The sequence below is a fragment of the Saimiri boliviensis genome, chromosome 1 (genome assembly GCF_048565385.1).
Source record: "Saimiri boliviensis isolate mSaiBol1 chromosome 1, mSaiBol1.pri, whole genome shotgun sequence".
NCBI classification, from domain to species: Eukaryota; Metazoa; Chordata; class Mammalia; order Primates; family Cebidae; genus Saimiri; species Saimiri boliviensis.
This window is the reverse complement of record NC_133449.1, coordinates 38,166,697-38,189,167: the sequence shown is the minus strand read 5'-3', so window position 1 is coordinate 38,189,167 and position 22,471 is coordinate 38,166,697. Positions and strand designations below refer to the sequence as shown.

The 22,471-nt window shown below is 40.1% G+C and overlaps 1 protein-coding gene across 2 annotated transcripts in view; it reads left to right on the top strand.

Moving 5' to 3' along the window:
• The first annotated feature begins 2,120 nt into the window (after positions 1 to 2,120).
• The window catches only part of HNRNPLL (heterogeneous nuclear ribonucleoprotein L like), a 42,447-nt gene continuing 22,096 nt past the window's right edge, over positions 2,121 to 22,471 (top strand). The window contains exons 1-4 of one of the 2 annotated variants that reach the window (XM_074396096.1): positions 2,121 to 2,326; positions 2,583 to 2,745; positions 14,888 to 15,006; positions 20,933 to 21,170. In XM_074396096.1, the coding sequence (XP_074252197.1) occupies positions 2,316 to 2,326; positions 2,583 to 2,745; positions 14,888 to 15,006; positions 20,933 to 21,170 (531 nt within the window). In that variant the 5' untranslated portion in view covers positions 2,121 to 2,315. Of the gene's footprint in view, positions 2,746 to 14,887; positions 15,007 to 20,932; positions 21,171 to 22,471 lie in introns of both variants that reach the window. The other variant, XM_074396090.1, reaches the window with a different exon arrangement.

The window sequence follows — 22,471 nt, the reverse complement described above, 5'->3', positions numbered from 1 at the left end:
AGAATTTAAAATATTTGCATCTTCACAAGAAATACTTGGAAAGTTTGCATAAGGCCTAGTAAATCCACAGGTGGGAGTGAATAGAGTTTACCAAACTAAATTCACCTCGCATATGAAAATGCACATAAAACAAAATTAACAGGTAGTTGCTCATACTTAGCAAAAAGGTATTTAGTGCTTCTGGTCACTCTCAATTATTTCACATAATATTCTACTGTTTTCCTTTTCCTAAAAAATAATTGTTTTAAGCTCCCAGCTCTTCCGTCTCTTTTAATTTGAGCAAATTAAAAGTATCTTGGGAATGGCGCATCTCACCCCATCAAAGTTTGCTTTGTAAGCAAGTTTGCTAATTCACTCATCCTTTCTTGCTCTTTGATACTGAGACTACTATAAAAAGGACAATGGATGCTAAAGATAACACATGAAGTAGGTCTTTTAGACCTTTTTTTTTGGACCCTTGGCATCTTCAGCTTTCTGAAGGCCAGGTAGTATCTGCATTCTGAATATGTTAAGGGACATATGAATCCATAGGACTATTTTAAACAGAATTGTATAATTGTTACCCTTGTTGCTATTCTACTTTCCCAAACCATTGCAGTGCTTTTTGTCAGTGACATTTTCTCATCCACAGCCAGCTCCATCTGCAGATCCTTTTTGCTATTTCTTCTGTTGGCTTTTATTTTAATTTAAAAAATAAATTTCTAATTTTTTAGTTCTGTTCTGTCAGTGTATACCTGCAGCTGCACACACGTTTCATTATAGCTGAATAGTGTTGTGGAAAATCTTGCAGCTAGATTCCAAATTGACAGGAGGTGTAATTTACAAAGTACAAAAGTATTCTGTTAAAGCACTGTCAGCAATCAATAAAAACAGCTTCTTGGGGGGAGGAAATAGCATTGGAGAGATCTAGGCCGAAGGAGGAAACAATCTACACTGTTAGGAAGAGCCACATCTAGGGAAGCAGCTGAGGGACAAGGACAACAGAAACACAAGAGGCTCCTGATCTCAGGCAGTCCTCCAAGGGCACCTTACAGAGGGCAGTTAGGTTGCCTTGATTTGCCAATTTCTCTCTTGAAAGATACACTGGACCTTTATTTCCCCAGGACTACTCATTCAGCATTGTTGAGCACCTAAACTGTGCTGGAGATTGCACCGGAACTGGGCTTACGAAGATGAAAAGTGCACACAGTTCCTGTCTTCAGGCACTCCCTAGAGTTTTTAAAACAGAACATCTTAAGAGGGAGTTATAAGGGGCCTGTTGCAAAAAGAGAGCAGCAGCTACAGTCTTGGAAGATCCGTCAGGATGCCACAGAGGAAGTGAGCTGTCATCACAGAATTTCCAAACGCTTTTGTATCTTTCGACAGTAAATGAAAAAACGAAATACATTGTCCGAAAGAGAAATAATTGGGATGTTGGATGAGATTTTACACAGAAGAGTTAAAATATATTTAACTGGAGCAGGGACGTACAGGGACAGACAAGTCCCTTACATTGTCAGTAAAGGGTCCAGGTTACAAACGAGTTATAACCGATCAGAGGGACGAGCGCCCGCGCGCAGCGCCTCCTGCAGACGCGCGCCTCGCAGCCTTCAGTTAACGCTGACAGCTGTTCACCACCAGCCGGCTAGGGGCGGGAAAGTCCGCCCACTTCTGCCAGATTTTGCACACAACACAGCAGAAAGGGCACTCTTAGGGCTCCCAGTCTTTTTCTCCCCTAATCGCCTGCGATTTTAGGGCTCTTCGGGGAGTTTGTCTGCGGGATTTAAGAGGTTTTTTTCCTCTTTCTCTTTTGAAGAAGTGATAAAAAGCATTTAAATTAGCGGCAGGGCGGTTAACACCCGCAGCCCAGGCCTCCCTACACGCCTCGTCGCTCGTCCGTGTTCACTCCACGCCTGGCTTCGGGTAGGAGCCGCGCAGCACCAACGGTCCCCGGGTCGCAACGGCTCCCAGGCGGCGCGCGGCGGGCGTTGCGTGCAGGGCCTCGCCGGACCGCTGCGAGTACAGAAGGCGCAGGGAGGAAGGCGAGGCCCAGCCGCGGGCGGCTTTTGACGAACGGCCCTCACAGCCAATGGGAAGCCCGGTCGACTTTCCCGCCCCTGCCAATAGGGAGCAGGACCCCGGCCGGGGGGCGCTTCCCGCAGGCTGCAGCTGGATTCGATCCTGCGCGACGGACGCGAAGGCGGGGGCGGAGGCTCGGCCCGGGCGGCGGGGAGAGGCTTAGGGGAGGAGGGAAGACCGGAAGCCACGGTCGCGTCCCCATCCTTAGATTCGCTCCCTCGGGCTGGAGCGGAGACGGAGGAGAAGGGAGAGGCTGAATGTTGGCTCGGTAATAGAGGGGAGCGGCCGCTCCGGAGCCTCATCCCAGGGCGCCCCTCTCAGTCGGTCCGCGCTCCTTAGCCGCCAGACTCCTGGCCGTGCAGCCCCCGCGGACGGCCGGGCCGCGGAGACCCTCGCTGAAGAGGCGCTGCTGGCGGCGAGGACTGGCTGGCGGCATCCGAGGCGCGCTCCCCACCGCCACCCCCACCCGCCTGCCCGCCGGTCCCTCCGGCCGCCGCCATGTCCTCCTCCTCTTCCTCCCCCAGGGAGACGTACGAGGAGGATCGGGAGTACGAGAGCCAGGCCAAGCGTCTCAAGACCGAGGAGGGGGAGATCGACTACTCGGCCGAGGAAGGCGAGAACCGCCGGGAAGCGACGCCCCGGGGCGGGGGCGATGGCGGCGGCGGCGGCCGGAGCTTCTCCCAGCCGGTAACAAAGCGCGGCTCCCCTGTCCGCCGTGCTTGGCGGCTCCCCGGGAAGCAGGGCCGGGCGGCGGGGCCTCTGCGCGGGGCCTCCCGTTCACTTCGTTGGCCTTTTCTGCTGCGCCGACCCGATTGGGGAAGCGCCCCCTCTTTTCTTTGGGGCTTGTATTCTGGCCTCTACCTGTTTCCCGCATCCCGACTGCGAACCTGGCCCTGTCCTGGCGGCAGGCCCCACCGCGAGTCCACTGCCGGGCCCTGAACTTGGGGAGGGTCGCGGCGCTGGGGCGGCAGGGAGGCGTCGCTTCCGCTCCGGGGGGTTTGGGGGTACGGAGGGCTCTTTGTTAGTTTAACTCATCGGGCTCCGGGCCAGCGTCGGGGCCGCCGGTTCCCTTCAGCCCCTCTACCCGCAGTCTCCGCGCGCTGGTCACCATCCCGGGATGGTTGAGTCGGCTCCACCGGGGGCTCTCTCCGCCTCGGTCCTATGGAGAGCCGCAACTAAATAACAGATTATGCCTTGGCGTTCACATGCTAGTTCCCTTGAAGGTTTAATTTAAAAAATTGTAAGATTAAACTCTTTTGACGTGCATCCTTTGCTGCCCGGTTTTGTGATGATTGCTCAGTACACTTTTTACCTCTTCCGTTACAACACTTACAAAAGTGTTGGCAGCTGTTGGTACATCTCTCCCTTGAAGTAAAACAAATCTTAAAATTACTAAAGTTTTTCATTGGTAATTTATTCCAGATTTGCCCCGTGAAAGGATGAACGGAACTCAGGGCTCCATTAAACACACGTTGCTAGAGCCATGTCTTTCTCTTACAAGAAATGCTAGCGTGAGGCCGAAGGAATGTGATCATTTTGTCCACAGCAAGTAGTTAGCCTCAGTTGGATGGAGACTTAAAGGAAACAAAGCGGAGCAAACGTTATTGCCCTTTTTTGGTGCACTTAAGCTGTCTTAGTGACTTAGATGTTTTTTAAACGTTTAACACATATGAATTGTGATTAATTCTGCAAACTTTAACCGGAATTACGAAATTGTACACATATATCCTACTATTAGTTTAAGACGTTTAACCTTACCTTTTAAAAATAAGATGCATATTGCCCTTTAAAGCCGTTTGAATTTAAAAAAAAAAAAAAAAGAAAGAAAAGGCTGGTCATTAGTCCCCAGCGTTACAGTTTCCAGTTACCAGGATGTGAGGGCGAACTTTGCAACACATTTAAAAAAGGAAATTTTTCTTTCTCGAAGTATTCTTATGGTTAGCTATTAGTTTAGATTTTTGTGCCTAGCTATTTGAAATATTCTAAGTGTAACTTGGAAGTGTGAACAAAGGAAATGCATTTTTTCTTAGCAAGTTTCAGTTCAAAGCCAACTCTATTGTGGAAATTGGAAACAGGAATATTATAACTGATAGATGTATTTGATCAGTGCACCTTTTTGCTAGAAATCTTGCTTGGGTTTTCGTGTAGCTGTAGCATTATGAAATGTCTTCAGGCATTTTGGAAAGATACTTAAATCCGTATATCAAAATTTGTTTTTGAAAACAGATAAAGCATTAAACCAATAGCATTATTTTGGATGTTGGGAAGAAAATAACATACGTACAATTAATGTATCCAAAGCGAAGTGTGTGGAGCAATGGAAGCAGTACCGAGTAGGGTTTAGGGATGGTCAAGAATCTAGTCTTAGCGTACTTTTTATTTTTATTTTTATTTTTGAGAGGTTCTCACTCTGTGGCCCAGGGCTGGAGTGCAGTGGCGCAATCAAGGCTCACTGTTTGCCATCTTCCTACCTCAGCCTCCCTGGCTTAAGCGATCCTCCTACCCCAGCCTCCCTGGTTGCTGGAACTGCAAGCCCACACCACCACGCCGGACCTTTTTTTTTTTTTTCTTTTCCCCCCACCCTGTATTTTGTAGAGGTGTTTCACCATGTTGCCCAAGCTGGTCTCTTATCTCCTGAGCTCAAACGATCCACCTGACTGGGCCTCTCAAAGTGTTGGGATTACAGGCGTACAGGGATTACCACACCTGGCCTTACCATAACAATTTATGTGAGCCTGAGAAAGTCAGTTTACTACTCTGAGTTCTCTTAGTCTGTAAAATAGGAAGGTTGAAACACATGCCTTTTTAACCCGAAGCTATAGTTAAGTGATTAACATAATGCTAATGCTGTTTGTAAGTTACCCAGGCAGGAACTGATAGAAGCAGATTGAGGTATAAATTTTAATTTTTTGTTTATCTTAATGCTGATATGTTTCTTAGGAAAGGGTGAATTGTTTTCATTTAACAGTAAAACCATTGTACTATGAAATCTAATGAAGCTTTATCTTGTTTTAAAATATTTTTTCATGTAATTTTTTGGTACTGTTTTGAAATCATGGCAACTGTGGAAACCTGTACATAATAACATTCTACTATTAGGATAGGCATTCTCCGGATAGAATTGTACTGTCTTGTGCTTCTTCATTCAGAGATTTGGTAATTCATTGTAACTGAAAAGGGTTTTACACAACTTCAGTAGTCCCCTTCAGCCAAGAGAAGAAATACTTTTGTGGTCAGACTGTTAAAGTAAATGCAGATTAGGTACAACGATGGCATTCTTGTCAACTCTGGTTCAAAATTTGTAAAGTGCAAAGTAAGACTTTGAAGATTTGTATTGTTTGGTTTTTATGATTAACCTTAAGTGCTTTGATAATATATTAACTAGATTTTAAAGAGGAAAATGAGTATTTAAGAAAAAAATAGTGGTTCTAGAAATGCTCTGAACTTCGAATGAATAATTGTGAGGGATCATTGTGTTGAAGGTATAAAGAAAAATGAGAGTGTTAGTACTTTGGATGTGAGAAATAAAACACCCTTCAAATTTGTGTCTTCTGGTACTTTTTTTTAATAGAGCCAAAAACTCCTAGGGTTTTCACGTTCACTTAGCTGCATTGTTGAACAAGGCTTGATTATAGAGGTTCCTGCCACATATTATACAATTACTTTTTTCTTATGGAGTAGTGTTCTTAAATTTAATAGGCATGACCTTCAAGATCATATTAATAGTAAGTTTCTGTATCTCCTTAATTTTAAAAAGGCAGCTTGACTTGGAAATGCTAAAACTTCACTTGGCAAAACCACTTGAGGAATTGGGATGGAGTGCTAATTTTTATTTTGGAGATTTAAAAAGTTTTTCAAAAGGCAGCTTGACTTGGAAATGCTAAAACTTCCCTTGGCAAAACCACTTGAGGAATTGGGATGGAGTGCTAATTTTTATTTTGGAGATTTAAAAAGTTTTTCTTTTACTCTTTTCTGGAGTTGTGAATAAACAGGCAAATCAAAGTTTATTAAGTGATTTGTTTGCTGATGAAGTGAAAATTTGTTTTTCAGCTTTTAATAAAGGACGTGGAAGATGGCAAAATGCCAAGATAAAATTGTAACTCCTAGGATCTCCAAAGAAAGGATTATACAGCACATAGAGAAGCCAGTTTGAATTCAAGATACACTATTCTATTGTACTTGCATGATGTAAATTATAGATGGTAGCAATATTACTGTGATCTATTGGATGCATATGGGTTGGGAGATGGGATGAGATCACTTAGCTCTCACTGGGGAAGTTTACAAGACTGTGTAGTAGCTACTTCCTGGAAATAAAAGAGTTAAAGGACATGTGCCCCAGAGGTAAATGCCAGAGCCTAAGACTTGCATAGCAGTCTTGTCTTGTGTCTCCACCAGCTAAGCTGTTCTAGTAGAGTGAGGATTTTTATGCCTAGTTTGGGGCAAGAAATGAAAAGTAGTAGGTTTTACCATCTTTTGGTTTTAACAAGTGACTGTTTCTTCATGTTAGTACTTTAGAGTGAAAAGAGGTGTTCATAGAGCCAGTCAGTAGCACAGCCAGTGTCTTGGCTTTGCTAACAAGTTTTTTCACGGAACCTCTCTGGAACTCAGAGATCTCTGTGATCTCTTACCTCATTTAAAAACATAATAATTGAGCTTCTACCAAATGTCAGGTGATGGAGCTATAACTGAAAAAAAATTACGTGTCTAAAAATCTGTGATTCTGCATTGGATATTGCTTACCTCCATGAAACAGAATGCAACTTTTAGGGCTTAACAGCCACAGCAACAACTCACATGAGCTTACAGAAAACAAAAAAAGGGAGCAGGGGTAGAGGATTTATTGACCCATGTAACTGGGAAAGCCAAATTGTGACAGTGGTTTTAGGCATGGCTGGAACCAGGGGTTTGGATGATGTCATAGGGACTTGATTCTCTTTACGTGATTCAATTCTCCTTTCCTCTGTGTAGTGCTAAAACTAGGCTGACATTCTTACAGCTAGCAGCTAAAGAGCATCTTCTCTCTTTCTCATCCTATATTTATCCCTTCTTATCAAGCGTTTTTGATCTTCCCCTCTTCTCTCATCTAATCACCAGGCCACCTTTGAGGTTGAGGAGGCATGACTGTGTGATTGAAAATACCAATGTATGATAATGTGGAGTTGAGGTTGTTTTTGTTTTTGTTTGCATGTTTTTATTTTTAAGCAGAAGAGGTAAGGAATTCCAGGTAGGCAAAACCAAATGATTTATATGAGCAAAAAAAAGAAAAAGAGTTTATTTTTAAAAGTTACTTGACTGATATGGCTGTAATTTTACATCTTTGTTATGTGATCAAATGTACCTAAAAACTTTGGATAGGAAAGTTAAGTTGCCCGATATTTTACATCTGCTATGTTGTTTCTTTACAAAGAGAAAAAGACCAGGAGATGTAATTATTTAATTTAGTAAGGAAAAAATGTGATTAAACATTGTATAAGTTAGAATGATATTTACAGCAACCCATTAAAACTTTATCCCTTGATCTGCATGAAGTGTCCAGAGTAAGATAGGGGATAGTTTATGTCTGGAAATACTGTACTCATTATTAGCATTACATTGATAAATTTTAATGTATCCAGAGAAAGCTTACCAGAATAGAGAAGGCACTAGAAATCGCATCATTAAAGGTGTGACAGAAGAACCTGGAGGATATTTAGCCTGAAAAGTAAATTTAGGTGTGGCTTAATAAGTGATTACAAATATGGTAATTGGAAGGTTATCATGTAGAAGAGTGAAATGTAGTTGAGGTAGGGTGTGCTGACTTATGTTTATTGAACCTTTGTTTTTTTTTTTTTTTTTGAGACAGAGTTTCGCTCGTTACCCAGGTTGGAGTGCAATGGCGCGATCTCGGCTCACCACAACCTCCGCTTCCTGGGTTCAGGCAATTCTCCTGCCTCAGCCTCCTGAGTAGCTGGGATTACAGGCACGCACCACCATACCCAGCTATTTTTTTGTATTTTTAGTAGAGACGGGGTTTCACTATGTTGACCAGAATGGTCTTGATCCCTTGACCTCGTGATCCACCCGCCTCGGCCTCCCAAAGTGCTGGGATTACAGGCGTGAGCCACCGCGCCTGGCCTGAACTTTTGTTTATACTGTACTAAGCTTTTCTTCTTTTCAGTAGAATCTAGTTCTTAATTTGCAGTAGTCAAAATTAGCATTTAAAGTTAGTATTTCTGCGAAGAGGGAATTGTGAAAAAATAAAAAATAAATAAAAAGGGAAATATTAATATTATTAGAATTTGTTCCTGAAATGGCCTTTGAAGGGCTGGGAATTTGCAGTGGCTATAACTAGATTGGTCTAGAGCCTGTAGTGGAGACCAAATAATGCCACCGTTATAGTTAACCCAGTTTACCTAAAGAAGAGATTATGCAAGTTTGTAAACTGCGTGTATGTTGCAGGCATGCTTGCTTTTTCTGGATGCACAGCTGGGATATTGTTTCTACTCTGATAACCAATAGATACAGAAAGGAGAGAGCCTAGGTAACTAAACATCTGAAATGGAAAGGACTTGGGCTCCTGTATGAGAAAGGATTAAAAAAAGACTCCTTAAGCTGGAGAAGATGTGACTACAATATTAATATATTGATGGGAGGCAAAAACAAGACTGATTTATTCACTAGTTTAGGAATCAGATTCATAGTATGATGCTTACAAGAGGTTATTTTAGAATAGGCAAAATAATTTCTACAGGCCAGGCGAGATCGCCTGTAATCCCAACAGTTTGGGAGGCTGAGGCTGGCAGATCATTTGAGGCCAGGAGTTCAAGACCAGCTTGGCCAAAATGGTGAAACCCTATCTACTAAAACCACAAAAATTAGCCAAGTGTGGTGGTGCGTTCCTATGGTCCCAGCTACTTGGGAGGCTGAGGCAAGAGAATCACTTGACTCGGGAGGCAGAGGTTGCAGGGAGCACTTGCGCCACTGCACTTCAGCCTGGGCAACAGAGCGAGACTCCGTCTCAGAAAAGGAAGTCTCTACACGTGACATCAGATTTCTTGTCATCAGTATGTAGTATAGGTTGAGAAATAAGTGATTTAAGAAAAGTATGAGTATTTTGGGGGAAAAAGGGAGGAAAATGAAGCTCTGGAGAGGATGGTAGACAAATACTTTGAAAAGATACCTTTGATATATTAGTTTTATATTTGGAAACAGCCATAGGTTTTTAAAAAGTAAAATACTACAGAAAGAATGAGAAAATTATATGTTAAAGAAAAGGGGACATAATTTAAAAACAAATAATCAAGGTACGTAAACTTATGAATGGCAGATTCACTGAGTGGGAATAAGGGAAATACAAGGTAGGGGAGGTGTATATTTTCTGCCTTGAGGTCTAGGTAATCCCATCGTCCCCTAATTACCATGTTGATGATATTTAATATCGTCCAGCTTTTAAGTGATGACTGTGGTTTCAGTTTTATTCCATTTAGAAATACAATTAAATAATGTATTAAAGGCCGGGCACAGTGGCTCACGCCTGTAATCCCAGCACTTTGGGAGGCCGAGGCGGGTGGATCAGGAGGTCAAGAGATCGAGACCATCCTGGTCAACGTAGTGAAACCCCATCTCTACTAAAAAAAAATACAAAAAATTAGCTGGGCATGGTGGCACGTGCCTGTAATCCCAGCTACTCAGGAGGCTGAGGCAGGAGAATTGCCTGAACCCAGGAGGCGGAGGTTGTGGTGAGCCGAGATTGCGCCATTGCACTCCAGCCTGGGTAACAAGAGCGAAACTCCGTCTCAAAAAAAAAAAAAAAAAAAAAAGTATTAAAATGAGATTTTTTGAGTTATTTAACAATTGATTGTGTAATCCATTTCTTTGTAAGAAGGCCAATTTGAAAAATAGTCCTTTTTTTGCCGGGCACCGTGGCTCAAGCCTGTAATCCCAGCACTTTGGGAGGCCGAGGCGAGTGGATCACGAGGTCGAGAGATCGAGACCATCCTGGTCAACATGGTGAAACCCCGTCTCTACTAAAAATACGAAAAACTAGCTGGGCGTGGTGGCGCGTGCCTGTAATCCCAGTTACTTAGGAGGCTGAGGCAGGAGAATTGCCTAAGCCCAGGAGGTGGAGGTTGTGGTGAGCCGAGAACACGCCATTGCACTCCAGCCTGGGTAAGGAGCGAAACTCCATCTCAAAAAAAAAAAAAAAGAAAAAAAGAAAATAGTCCTTTTTTTTTTAAGCACTGTATTCATGATAGTGGGTACCTATAATGGGAAGGTGGGGGGTAGTTAAGAGGAGATGTGATCAGTTTATTTTTTTGTTTTGTTTTATTTTTTATTAGACAGGGTCTTACTCTGTCACCTGGCTGGAGTGGCACAATCTTGGCTCGCTGCAACCTCCACCTCCCAGTTTCGAGCAATCCTTCCACCTCAGTCTCCCAAGTAGCTGGGACTACAGGCGTATCCACCATGCCCAGCTAATTTAGGGTATTTTTGCTAGAGATGGGGTCATGCCGTATAGCCCAGGCTGGTCTTGAACTCCTGAGCTCAAGTTATCTGCCCACCTCTGCCTCTCAGTGCTAGGATTACAGGCGTGAACTACCACACCCAGCCAATAGGTTTTATTTATTAAATTGGATGATGAAGTTCATGGTTTTTTTGTTTTTGTTTTTTGGAGATGGAGGCTCTGTTGCCCAGGCTGGAGTGCAATGGCACGAGCTCAGTTCAGCCTCCTGGGTGGCTACAGACCACCACCCCTGGCTCATTTTTGTATTTTTAGCAGAGATGGGGTTTCGCCATATTGTCCAGGCTGATCTCAAACTCCTGACCTCAGGTGATCTGTCTGCCTTGGCCTCCCAAAGTGCTGGGATTACAGACGTGAGCCACTGTGCCCGGCCATGGGAATTTATAATAAAGTTCTTAATACCTTTTTATAGGCTTTAAATATTATAAAATAATTTTGCAACTTTTTATTATATAAAATGTTCAACTTATGTATACCCTTCATTTAGATTCAGCAGTTTTTAACTTTTTGCTGTGTGGGGTTTTATCTCTATGTCTGTATATGTATATTTATATACATACTTTTTTCCTCTAAACTATTTGAAAGTAAATTTCAAACATCATGACATCTCATGCCTAAATATCACAATGCTCCTAAGAATAAGGATGTTCTTTTATGTAACCATTACTATTTTCACTATTTTCTTACTAAAGACGATGATAATTAATTCTATTATGTTAACATAATATCCTGTCTGTATTTGGATTTCTCCAGTTGTTCTTAATATGTGTCCGATAGCAGTTTCAACTCTTATACAGTAAAAGCTCACATATGCATTTGGTTGTGTTTTTGTTGTTGTTTTTTGTTTTTTAAAATTTGAGACAGAGTCTTGCTTTGTTGCCCAGGCTGGAGTACAGTGGCACAGTCTTGGCTCACTGCACCCTCCACCTCCCAGGTTCAAGCAGTTTTCTGCCTCAGCCTCCTGAGTAGCTGGGATTACAGGCACCCGACACCATGCCCAGCTAATTTTTGTATTTTTAGTAGAGACAGGGTTTCATCATCTTGACCAGGCTGGTCTTGAATTCCTGACCTCATTATCCACCTGCCTTGGCCTCCCTAAGTGCTGGGATTACAGGTGTGAGACACTGCTCCCAGCCCAGCATTTGGTTATTGTCTCTCTATTTTTTTTTTTTTTTTTTTTTTTTTAGATAGACTTTTGTTCTGTCGCCAGGCGCCAGGCTGGAGTGCTGTGGCACAATCTCAGCTCACTGCAACCTCTGCCTCCCGGGTTCAAGCAATTCTCCTGCCTCAGCCTCCGGAGTAGCTGGGACTACAGACGTGCGCCACCATGCCCAGCTAATTTTTGTATTTTTAGTAGAGACGGGGTTTCACCATGTTGGTCAGGATGGTCTTGATCTCTTGCCCTCGTGATCTGCCTGCCTCGGCCTCCCAAAGTGCTGGGGTTACAGGCGTGAGCCACCGTGCCTGGCCTGTTGTGTCTCTTAGCTCTCCATATAGAATCTTCCCTCTACTGTTTTTTGATACTTTTTGAAGAGTCCAGGCCAATACAGTTTTCTGTTGCCCTTTTATTTTACCTTTGCTATCTGATTTCTAAGAATTGACTGAAATGATTCTCCTAATTATATCTTTCAGTTTATTATTGTCTAATTATTTTAAGAGTAAATGCATACTCTAAATTTGGCATTTAGGTAATATTTAGAGCTCTTCCGGCTTATTCATTTCCAGTTACATTTAAGAATGTAATGATGATATGCACATTTGATTGTTTAATTTCATCTAGACAGAATCTCATTGTTAATGTTGCTTAAGAAAGTGTTGATTTACTTAGGGTAGAGTCAGAATGATTCGTTTCAAACTTAGTGGCATGTAAGGGATACCTGTTTAACCATAGGAAAGATTGAGCTTAGCAATTCGAATAAGTATCATGGATTGAATTAGTATTGGCAAAGGATTGAATTTGTTTTTTAGATTTGACAATATCCCGAGTAGTTTTGTGGTTACTTTATATATTTAAATCAGTTCTTTCTTTCAGCTGTGACATACTTTTTTATTAGCAGGGCACTCCATTTGTTATATTTTCCTAACGGTCTTTATAATAAAGAAAAACTGGTGAGTCATTTAGGATAGCCTTAAAGAGATTTAATTTTCTTAAAACAAGCATTAAATTTTAATGGTAAAATAGTGCTTCAAATTAGTCTGCTTATAGGAGGAAAAAAGTTGAATCAATTTCTTTTTGTATAGACAAAGATGTACATGGTGGAAGTCATTTCTGAAATTAAGATGCAAGAGAAGTGTGTGATGGCGTTTGTAAATACATATCTTTGTCTTAATGGAACTTGAATAAGTAAATGAAAGCTACTTGCGTTTTCAAAGCAATTCTTAGAGTTACTACATTTTTTTTTTTTTTTTTTTTGAGACGGAGTTTTGCTCTTGTCACCCAGGCTGGAGTGCAATGGCGCGATCTCGGCTCACCGCAATCTCCGCCTCCTGGGTTCAGGCAATTCTCCTGCCTCAGCCTCCTGAGTAGCTGGGATTACAGGCACGCGCCACCTTGCCCAGCTAATTTTTTGTATTTTTAGTAGAGACGGGGTTTCACCATGTTGACCAGGTTGGTCTCGATCTCTCGACCTTGTGATCCACCCGCCTCGGCCTCCCAAAGTGCTGGGATTACAGGCTTGAGCCACCGCGCCCGGCCCCTTTTTTTTTTTTTTTTTTTTTTTTTTGTGAGACGGAGTTCCGCTCTTGTTACCCAGGCTGGAGTGCAATGGCGCGATCTCGGCTCACCACAACCTCCGCCTCCTGGGTTCAGGCAATTCTCCTGCCTCAGCCTCCTGAGTAGCTGGGATTACAGGCGCGTGCCACCATGCCCAGCCAATTTTTTGTATTTTTAGTAGAGACGGGGTTTCACCATGTTGACCAGGAAGGTCTCGATCTCTTGACCTCATGATCCACCCGCCTCGGCCTCCCAAAGTGCTGGGATTACAGGCTTGAGCCACCGCGCCCGGCCCAGAGTTACTACATTTTAAAATAAACTTTAAGATCATATTCTTTTTTTTTTTTTTTTTTTGAGATGGAGTTTCGCTCTTGTTTCCCAGGCAGGAGTGAAATGGCGTGATCTCGGCTCACTGCAACCTCTGCCTCCTGAGTTCAAGCAGTTCTCCTACCTCAGCCTTTGGAGTAGCTGGGACTACAGGCGCGCGCCACCATGCCCAGCTAATTTTTTGTATTTTTAGTAGAGGCGAGGTTTCACCTTGTTGACCAGGATGGTCTCGATCTCTTGACCTCTTGATCCACCTGCCTCGGCCTCCCACAGTGCTGGGATTATAGGCGTGAGCCACCGCACCCTGCCAAGACTGTATTCTTAGGTTTGAAACATCCTGCCCGGCATACTTGAAGATACACAATATCCCATAGATGCCCAGGAGTACTTGCATTTTTGAGTAGTTCTTGTTAATCCTCCTGCCTTGCAAAGATGGTACCCTGGTATAAATTTTAAGTTGTCATGTGTACTATACTGCTAAGTGAGTAACTTCAAGTTATAGTGGGACTAGATAACCAATTAAACAAGAACAAAAGACAAAAGTATATAATCTTTATGTCGAGGAAGAATTTTTAATTGGAACTTTTTGTTCATTTGGACTAGTTTGAGATTTTGATTTTATGGAGGTAACACTGAAATAATGAGTATCAAATATACTTCCAGTTGTAGCATGCCCTATGTATCTGCTAAATTTTCTTTTTGGGATTTTTTTTTTAAGTTGAAATGTTACTAAGTAACATCTTTGTACTTCTTATTGAGGTAGAATGCTCCCTTTTCAGAAATAAATTTTTTTATACAGACATTTAATTGATTATTCTCATATCCTTTTGCTAACTTGTGAATTGCAATTTGGTTTGGGATTTTAAAAATGTTTACTTTTTAAGCAGATTTGAATTTACTAAAAGATGCAATTCAACTTAGATGTACTTATTTATTTATTTATTTATTTATTTATTTTTTGGGAGACAGAGTCTCTTGTTTCCCAGGCTGGAGTGCAGTGGTACAATATTGGCTCACTGCAACCTCCATCTCCTGGGTTCAAGCCATTCTCCCACCTCAGCCTCCCAAGTAGCTGGGATTACAGGCATGCACCACCACACTTGGCTAATTTTTGTATTTTTAGTAGAGACGGGGTTTCACCATGTTGGCCAGACTGATCTCGAGCTCCTGACTTAAAGTGATCCGCCTGCCTCGGCCTTCCAAAGTGCTGGGATTACAGGTGTGAGCCACTGTGTCTGGCCTTAGACTTAAAAATTTTTTAACTAGAAATTATTTTCTCTTGCTAGGAGGCAGGTGGAAGTCATCATAAAGTTTCTGTTTCACCCGTCGTCCATGTTCGAGGACTCTGTGAATCTGTGGTGGAAGCAGACCTTGTGGAAGCGCTGGAAAAATTTGGGACAATATGGTAAGGACGATAGGGACTTCATGCAGATTGAAAACAGTGTGGTAGAACAAGCCTTGATGTTTAGCATAGTAAATATTGTTCGTATTACATAAACAATGTAGTATCTGTTGTTTGCCTATGACTGTATTTCTTTGGAACGCTTTAAGCTTGTTATTTTTAACCTTCCTGGGTGATGCATGGATGTATTTTTGTGGAGCTATAATCACTTCTCACTCCTCAGCAAAGTTGTATAAAGAAATTATATACACTTTTCATCTGATTTTCAAAGGAGTCCATGAGTCCTGTTCAAACACTCTTTAAATTAGTGAGTTGATTACACTCTCCGTCTTCAGAGTTTCAAGTCGTGATGCTTGAAACTATTGACTTCATTGTTGTTCTTGATTTTGGGATATTTAGGAATTAATTGACAACTAAAAGTAAGTAGATTAAGAGTAGACATTATTTGTTTAGGTTCATTTTGCTATGAGTTCTTATTTTTTAAGATAGGGTCTCGCTCTGTTGCCCAAGCTGGAGTGTAGTAGCACATTGATGGCTCACTGCAGCCTCCACCTCCTGAGCCCAGGTGATCCTTCCATTTCATCCTCCCTAATAGCTAGGACTGCAGACACATGCCACCATGACTGGGTAATTTTCAAACTTTTTTTGTACAGATTGGGGTCTCTCGACATTGCCCAAGCTGCTGTCCTGTGCTCAAGCTATCCTACTTCAGCCTCTGAAAGTGCTGGGATTATAGGTGCTATGAGTTATTAGTGCAAATCATGAGCAACATTTTATCCTAGTTTGTCTACTTTTTGTGTCTCATATTCTCACATGTTCCCCCGTCTCTTCCCACAGCTGGTATATGCTTAAGAATATTAACTTAAGTGAAAACATAATTAGAAAAGTGAATCTGCTGCCAAAAATAGACACTCAAAAATTCTAAATTATTTTTGGAGTATGCCTGGCTGTTGTTCTTTTTTTAGTATAGATAATCTAGAGTTGACTTTATTATTTTGTCTTGATGAATATATTTAGAGCTTTTGTTACAGCTATTGAAGACACAGATCAAGTTGAAATATATAAATAGAAGAGAAATTTCTATGTATTTTCTGAGATACCCTTATTGCTTTAATTTTATAAAAATTCATGTTAAGTTTTTGAGTATTGAGAGGATAATACATAAATAGATAGTGAAGTACTGATCAGAGATGTCCAGCAGAGGGTATCCAGCAGAAATGGATTATTTCTTCAAAGGAATAGTAGTATTAGGTGATATCTTCTATCATGGTATTTTATTTTCTTTGGTGAACTCATTGAGAGGTAAATGACTTGGCAAAGATACATTAACCTTGGATGTACAAATTGAGAATCCACATGGGCATAGTAAAGTCCATATGTTGAAAGTGTATCACTAAATTGACTATCAATTCTCAGTCCTTTGGAGTGGAAATTGGGATTAAGTCTGTGTGGAGAGTTACATATTGAAATAGACAGACTCCTTAGACCATTAGTCTTGCTGTTGGCAGTAGACTAACCCTGGTCTCTGTAAGGACCTTTTAATGATTATGTAAGTGGCACATTGTCCTGTGGAATTATAAAGAGGTGGATGTCTCTGGTTTATTTTTTGTCTATTCTTGTGTATTTAGGGCTTTAAAAGTTGTTTTCTTAGGCTGGTGCAGTGGCTCATGCTTGTAATCCCAGTGTTTTGGGAGGCCGAGGCAGGTGGATCACAAGATGAGGAGTTTGAGAGCAGCCTGACCCAACATGGTGAATTCCCATCCTACTAAAAATACAAAATTTAGCTGGGCATGGCGGCCCATGCCTGTAATCCCAGCTACTCTACTCAGGAGGCTGAGGCAGGAGAATTATTTGAAACTGGGAGGTGGAGGTTGCAGTGAGCTGAGATCATGCCACTGCACTCCAGCCTGGGTGACAGCAAGACTCCCTCTCAAAAACAAAAAAGTTACTAGGCAGATGTCAGAAAACAAGTTGATGAGCAAATACAAATGGCAACTTTAGGAAATATTAACTATTTTGATGTTAATTAGTACCATGACCTGAAGGTTGGGTGTTGAAGAAATAGAACTATTTTAAATTAGTAAGTAATTTGAATTACTCCTGGCTGGCCTTTGCATTTTTAGACTCTGGGTTATTTGATACTTAGTCTATGGTAAAGTCTTTCATATATGAATGTCATTCAGTTAGTTTGCATCATTTTGCCCTCAAGATTGGTAGTTATGTGGATGGAAAAATCTGAAATAATTGGAAGAAATTAGTGTGTGATTTAAGAGCTTAATTGGCATAAATAAGTATAATAGGTGTTTCAGTTGTATGAAATGAACTTGCGTAAGAGGTGGCTGCTATTAAGGTTGAAAGAACATTGAACAGCCTCCAATAGAAATTTTGCTTCAAAAATGTTAGAATTTGTAAGCTTTCCCTATTTGTTTCTTTATGTATTTAAAGGAATGTGCGGGTTTATAAACAATACAGAAACTGCTTATATTAAAAAGGTGAATCACCAAGTTCAATATGTAGTAAATTTATATCCAAAAAGCTAGATACATAGGAAGGAAGCTCAGAAGAAAATATAACATTGGCCGGGCGCGGTGGCTCACGCCTGTAATCCCAGCACTTTGGGAGGCCGAGGTGGGTGGATCACGAGGTCAAGAGATTGAGACCATCCTGGTCAACATGGTGAAACCCCGTCTCTACTAAAAATACAAAAAATTAGCTGGCCATGGTGGCACGTGCCTGTAATCCCAGCTACCCAGGAGGCTGAGGCAGGAGAATTGCCTCAACCCAGGAGGTGGAGGTTGCGGTGAGCCGAGATCGCGTCATTGCACTCCAGCCTGGGTAACGAGCAAAACTCCGTCTCAAAAAAAAAAAAAAGAAAATATAACATTAAGAATGATTGTATTGTGTGAGGATAAAATTGCTCGTGTTTTTTAACTTTTTGTTTTTCTATTCTTTATGCATTATAGTTAAAAGAATATTTAAAATAAATGTTGTTATTTCTTTTCCCCCTTCTCTCCCATTAAAAGAGATATTAGGAAATGATTAGTTTTATAATATAACATTTGGGGCCCAGTTTGTGCACTAAATCTATTGCCTTCTTCTATGTTTTTATTTAGAAATTTTTTTTTTGAAGATGGAATCTTGCTCTGTCACCCTGGCTGGAGTACGGTGGCTCTACCTCAGCTCACTGTAACCTCTGTTTCCTGGGTTCAAATGATTCTCCTGACTCGGACTCCTGAGTAGCTGGGATTACAGGCACCCACCATCTCACCTGCCTAATTATTGTATTTATGATAGCAACGGGGTTTCACCGTGTTTGTCAGGCTGGTCTCAAACTCCTGACCTCAGGTGATCTGCCCGCCTCTGCCTCCCAAAGTGCTGGGATTACAGGTGTGAGCCACTGCACACGGCCAGTAAAGTGTTTTAAATTGATGGAGTTAAAAGCCTTGATCCTACTGTGTTCCTTAGCTTTTTTGTTTCTTTAGCCTTTTCACTCTTTGGTCTCTGACTTTCTGATACTAATACCTTTTTTCTTTTTTTTTTTTTGAACTCCTGGGCTCAACCAATCTTTGCACTTCAACCTCCAAAGTAGTTGGGACTATAGGCACAAGCCACTACACCTGGTTTCATATGAGTGCATTTAAAAGATTTTTAAAAAACTGTGTACCAGACAATTTAAGCACGTGATAAAATGTCTGTAACATTTTAGTTTGTTTATATTGAATATTGGCAATAAAAAAGAAAATAAAACACTTCAATTTTTAATTTATCTTCACTGATGCTACTTTTCTGGGCAACCTTCACTTTTAAGTTTGTGGTTTTAGCTCACTTCTTATTTAAGTTACAGAAAGCAAATTTACTAAGTCTATAACAGGCCAATAAATAATCTACTTCTGTACCTGTATTCATCTGTTCTTAACATGCTATAAAGACATACTTGAGAGTAGGTAATTTATAAAGAGATTTAATTGGCTCACTGTTTTGCAGGCTATACAACCTTCTGCTTCTGGGGCAGCCTCAGAACACTTAGAATCATGGCAAAAAGTGAAGGGAAAGCAGGCATATCTTTATATGGCCAGCAGAAGAGAGAGAGAAAAAAAAAGAGAAGGAGAGAAAGAGCACATGGGCACAAAGGGGAAGGTGCCACATACTGTCAAACAACCAGATCTTGTAAGAAGTCTATCAGGAGACAACACTAGGGGTATGACACTAAGCCATTAGAAACTACTCCCAGGAGCCAGTCACCTCCCACTAGGCCCCTCCTCCTACACTGGTGATCACAATTCAGCATGTGGTTTGGATGGGAACACAGCCAAATGATATCAAAACCTTTATAATTTTTTGTTTCCATATGGCATTATTAGCATAATAATAACAAACTTAGTAATACATTTAGATATTAAACCACCTTTTTTGTTTTATGAAAGATGTTTTCCTCTTGAATTTCTTTAGCATAGACCTGATTTCATGGTTTTCTGTTTTCCATGTGCAAGACTTTAGAACTTCAGTGAAGCATCTGTGTTTCTAAAAGGCATGTTTCTAGGGATTTATATTTTGCACTTTTAGTTGGTGAATCTTTAAATCCAAGGCCTTGTTTTTGTACTTTTTAAATTTTGAGTGATATGGGTGGGGAAAAATAACAATCCCCGTAGACTAACAAATATGTGCCAGGCTCTGTTTCTAGCCTCTTAGGATATAAAGATGAATGAGGCAAGATCTGTTAAAAAAAATATATATATATATATATATATATATATATATATATATATATATATATGTAGTAATAGTTACCTCTTATTGAGGTTCTACAATATGCAAGGCAGTCTGCTTAGTAGTTTGTGTGTAGTAACTGTAATCTTGACAATTCTTTAAGTTTTGCAAATGAGGAAGATGATATTTATTATAATAATAGTTTGCCAGGCTGTACAGTGATCTGTTTCTTATTAATACTGTACCATTTGTCAGTTTCCATAGTATAGCAGTAGGTCCTGGATGCCTGGTTAAGAAGCAGTGATATCACTGAGTACCTGCCCCAGCATTTCGACCTTCTGCTATTATAAAAAAACACTTAATTGTATTTTAAAGCATTTTTAAGATTCTCGTTCCTGTGAATAGAGGACATATTTACCCCATTGTGATCCATGTGCTGTGATTTTTGTCTTCTACCCTTCCTTCACTTTTTTATTCTTCATTTCCTATATTAAAATATATTCCTCCAAAAAGAATGTACTGTATTATGTTTTGGGGTTATTATTATTATTTTTTTGGCTGCTTTGTTTCTCTAGTTAAGAGTATACTTGAAAAGTAAACATCTTTTCATAGGCAACCATGATTGCCATATTCTAATGAATTGTTTTCATGGATATTTAAAATGTTTTGGAGGAGATTATTTGTATCACCTCTGGAACTTTGGTTAGTCTGTGGTTGCTTCATTTATATTTATCTCTGTTTTAAGAGTATAGTCAGTTCTTAGCTATTAGTGTGGTTTTTTATTCAAGAAAATAATTGAAGAGAGATAGTAGTTTCTGCTGTCTGCCAACCTTCTGTTGAGTTTTATCTCCGTTGGTTTGTGTCTTTGATATTTTCTAATACTGCTTTGGAGCAGCACCCCAAAGAATAAACTGGGTTGTGTTGTTAGTAACTAATAACAGGAAATTGTGTTTGAGGAGGTCATGAGGTAGATAAACGTAATCGCTTGGAGAATTGTCAAGATTAGAGATAAACTTTCGTATGTGTACCATCTACTTGGTGTACCACAATTCTTTGGATGATTTAAGAGTTGACTTACATTGGACACAGGTAGTGAAGAATACTAATCTGTGGGATTTGACATATTTTTATTAAAGTTTGTGTTTGCTTTTACTTAACTGAGGACAAATAATGTTAATGGAACTTGCTGTGTTTGTTATTTCCTCCTTACCTCCCTTTTCAGCTATGTGATGATGATGCCATTTAAACGACAGGCTCTAGTGGAATTTGAAAACATAGATAGTGCCAAAGAATGTGTGACATTTGCTGCAGATGAACCCGTGTACATTGCTGGTCAACAGGCTTTTTTCAACTATTCTACAAGCAAAAGGATCACTCGGCCAGGAAATACTGATGATCCATCAGGAGGCAACAAAGTTCTTCTGCTCTCAATTCAGAATCCACTTTATCCAATTACAGTGGTATGTATTTTAGTATGACAGATGAAATTAAAAGTGATTTTGCAGTTTGCCTCTAGAGTGACTGATCTGTAGTTTTTTCATTGCCATCTAGATACTAGAAAATAGTTTTTTTAATTATGAAAACTAATCTTAATTTTTGCTATTAAGTTTAATGAACAAAGAAAAAATGCTGAGCACTGAAGCTAAAAAGATAAACACAGTTATAATAATTAAATAGGCACATTGAAATTTTTAATGTATAATCAGTACCAGTACCATTTTTGATAATAAGGAATTATAGAGAGACTTGTTTGAAATAGTTCAAAAAAATCTTTCATGCCTATGCCAGCATATGTATAAGAACATCTGTGTCATGACAGAATCCCATGTTACGGTAAGATGTACATATCATTATGAACTATTTTGCAATAGCTTGTTAATCTTTCTTTGATTTACTTTAAATTCCCTACTTCTTTAATCATTTAAAAAGTGTTATTGGTAGAATTTTTAAAAAGGATTTGTTTCCTGCACCAGTTTTCTTCCTACTCATATGTTGTTTCATATTAAGCTAGTAACAGAGACACTTAATTTTTGTAAGGCATAGAAGAACATCACAGTAAGGGAAATTTCAGTTGGTATTATATGTAATCTGGGCATATGATCTTGGTACGTAATCTGAAAGCATAAGATATTCTTTAGATTTAATTAGACATTTTATATTTATTTTAAATATTTACAGACTTAATAGTATTAATATGTTTACAATATTTAGTGTTGGGAAACATATAACTTACCTAGTATGGGTACTTCGATGTGTTTTTTGTTATATCTCTGGTGTGTAACAATGCAGCTGTGTAAATTATAGGTGCTCAAGAAATTTCTTGATAGTTGAATAATTATTCCTAAGTAGATATTTAGATTCTTTCTTAGATGACTCGGGTGTCTTGTTTAGTGACATCTAACTTTATGAACTTCCTTGGGTCTTTTCTTTATAGCCATTCTCCCTTGGAAAATGAATATCGGAGTTGTTCTAATATGATTTCTTAATACATATTTATTACTATAACTCAAGTGATTAGAATATTAAACATTTCAGTGTAACATTTGGAAAAAAATAATTGGTTATAGTTTTGGTTTATTTTATATTACCAAGTTATTTTAGTTACCTGTTAAGACAATAAAAATAGAGAATTCATTTATGAGATAAAATAGATGACAGTACTTTCCAAATGTTCCATTGGAACTTTAATGTGCATATATTGTGTATGTGAGGAAACAACTTAAGATTTATTAAAGTGTAATAATTTTAGGCCAGGCGTGGT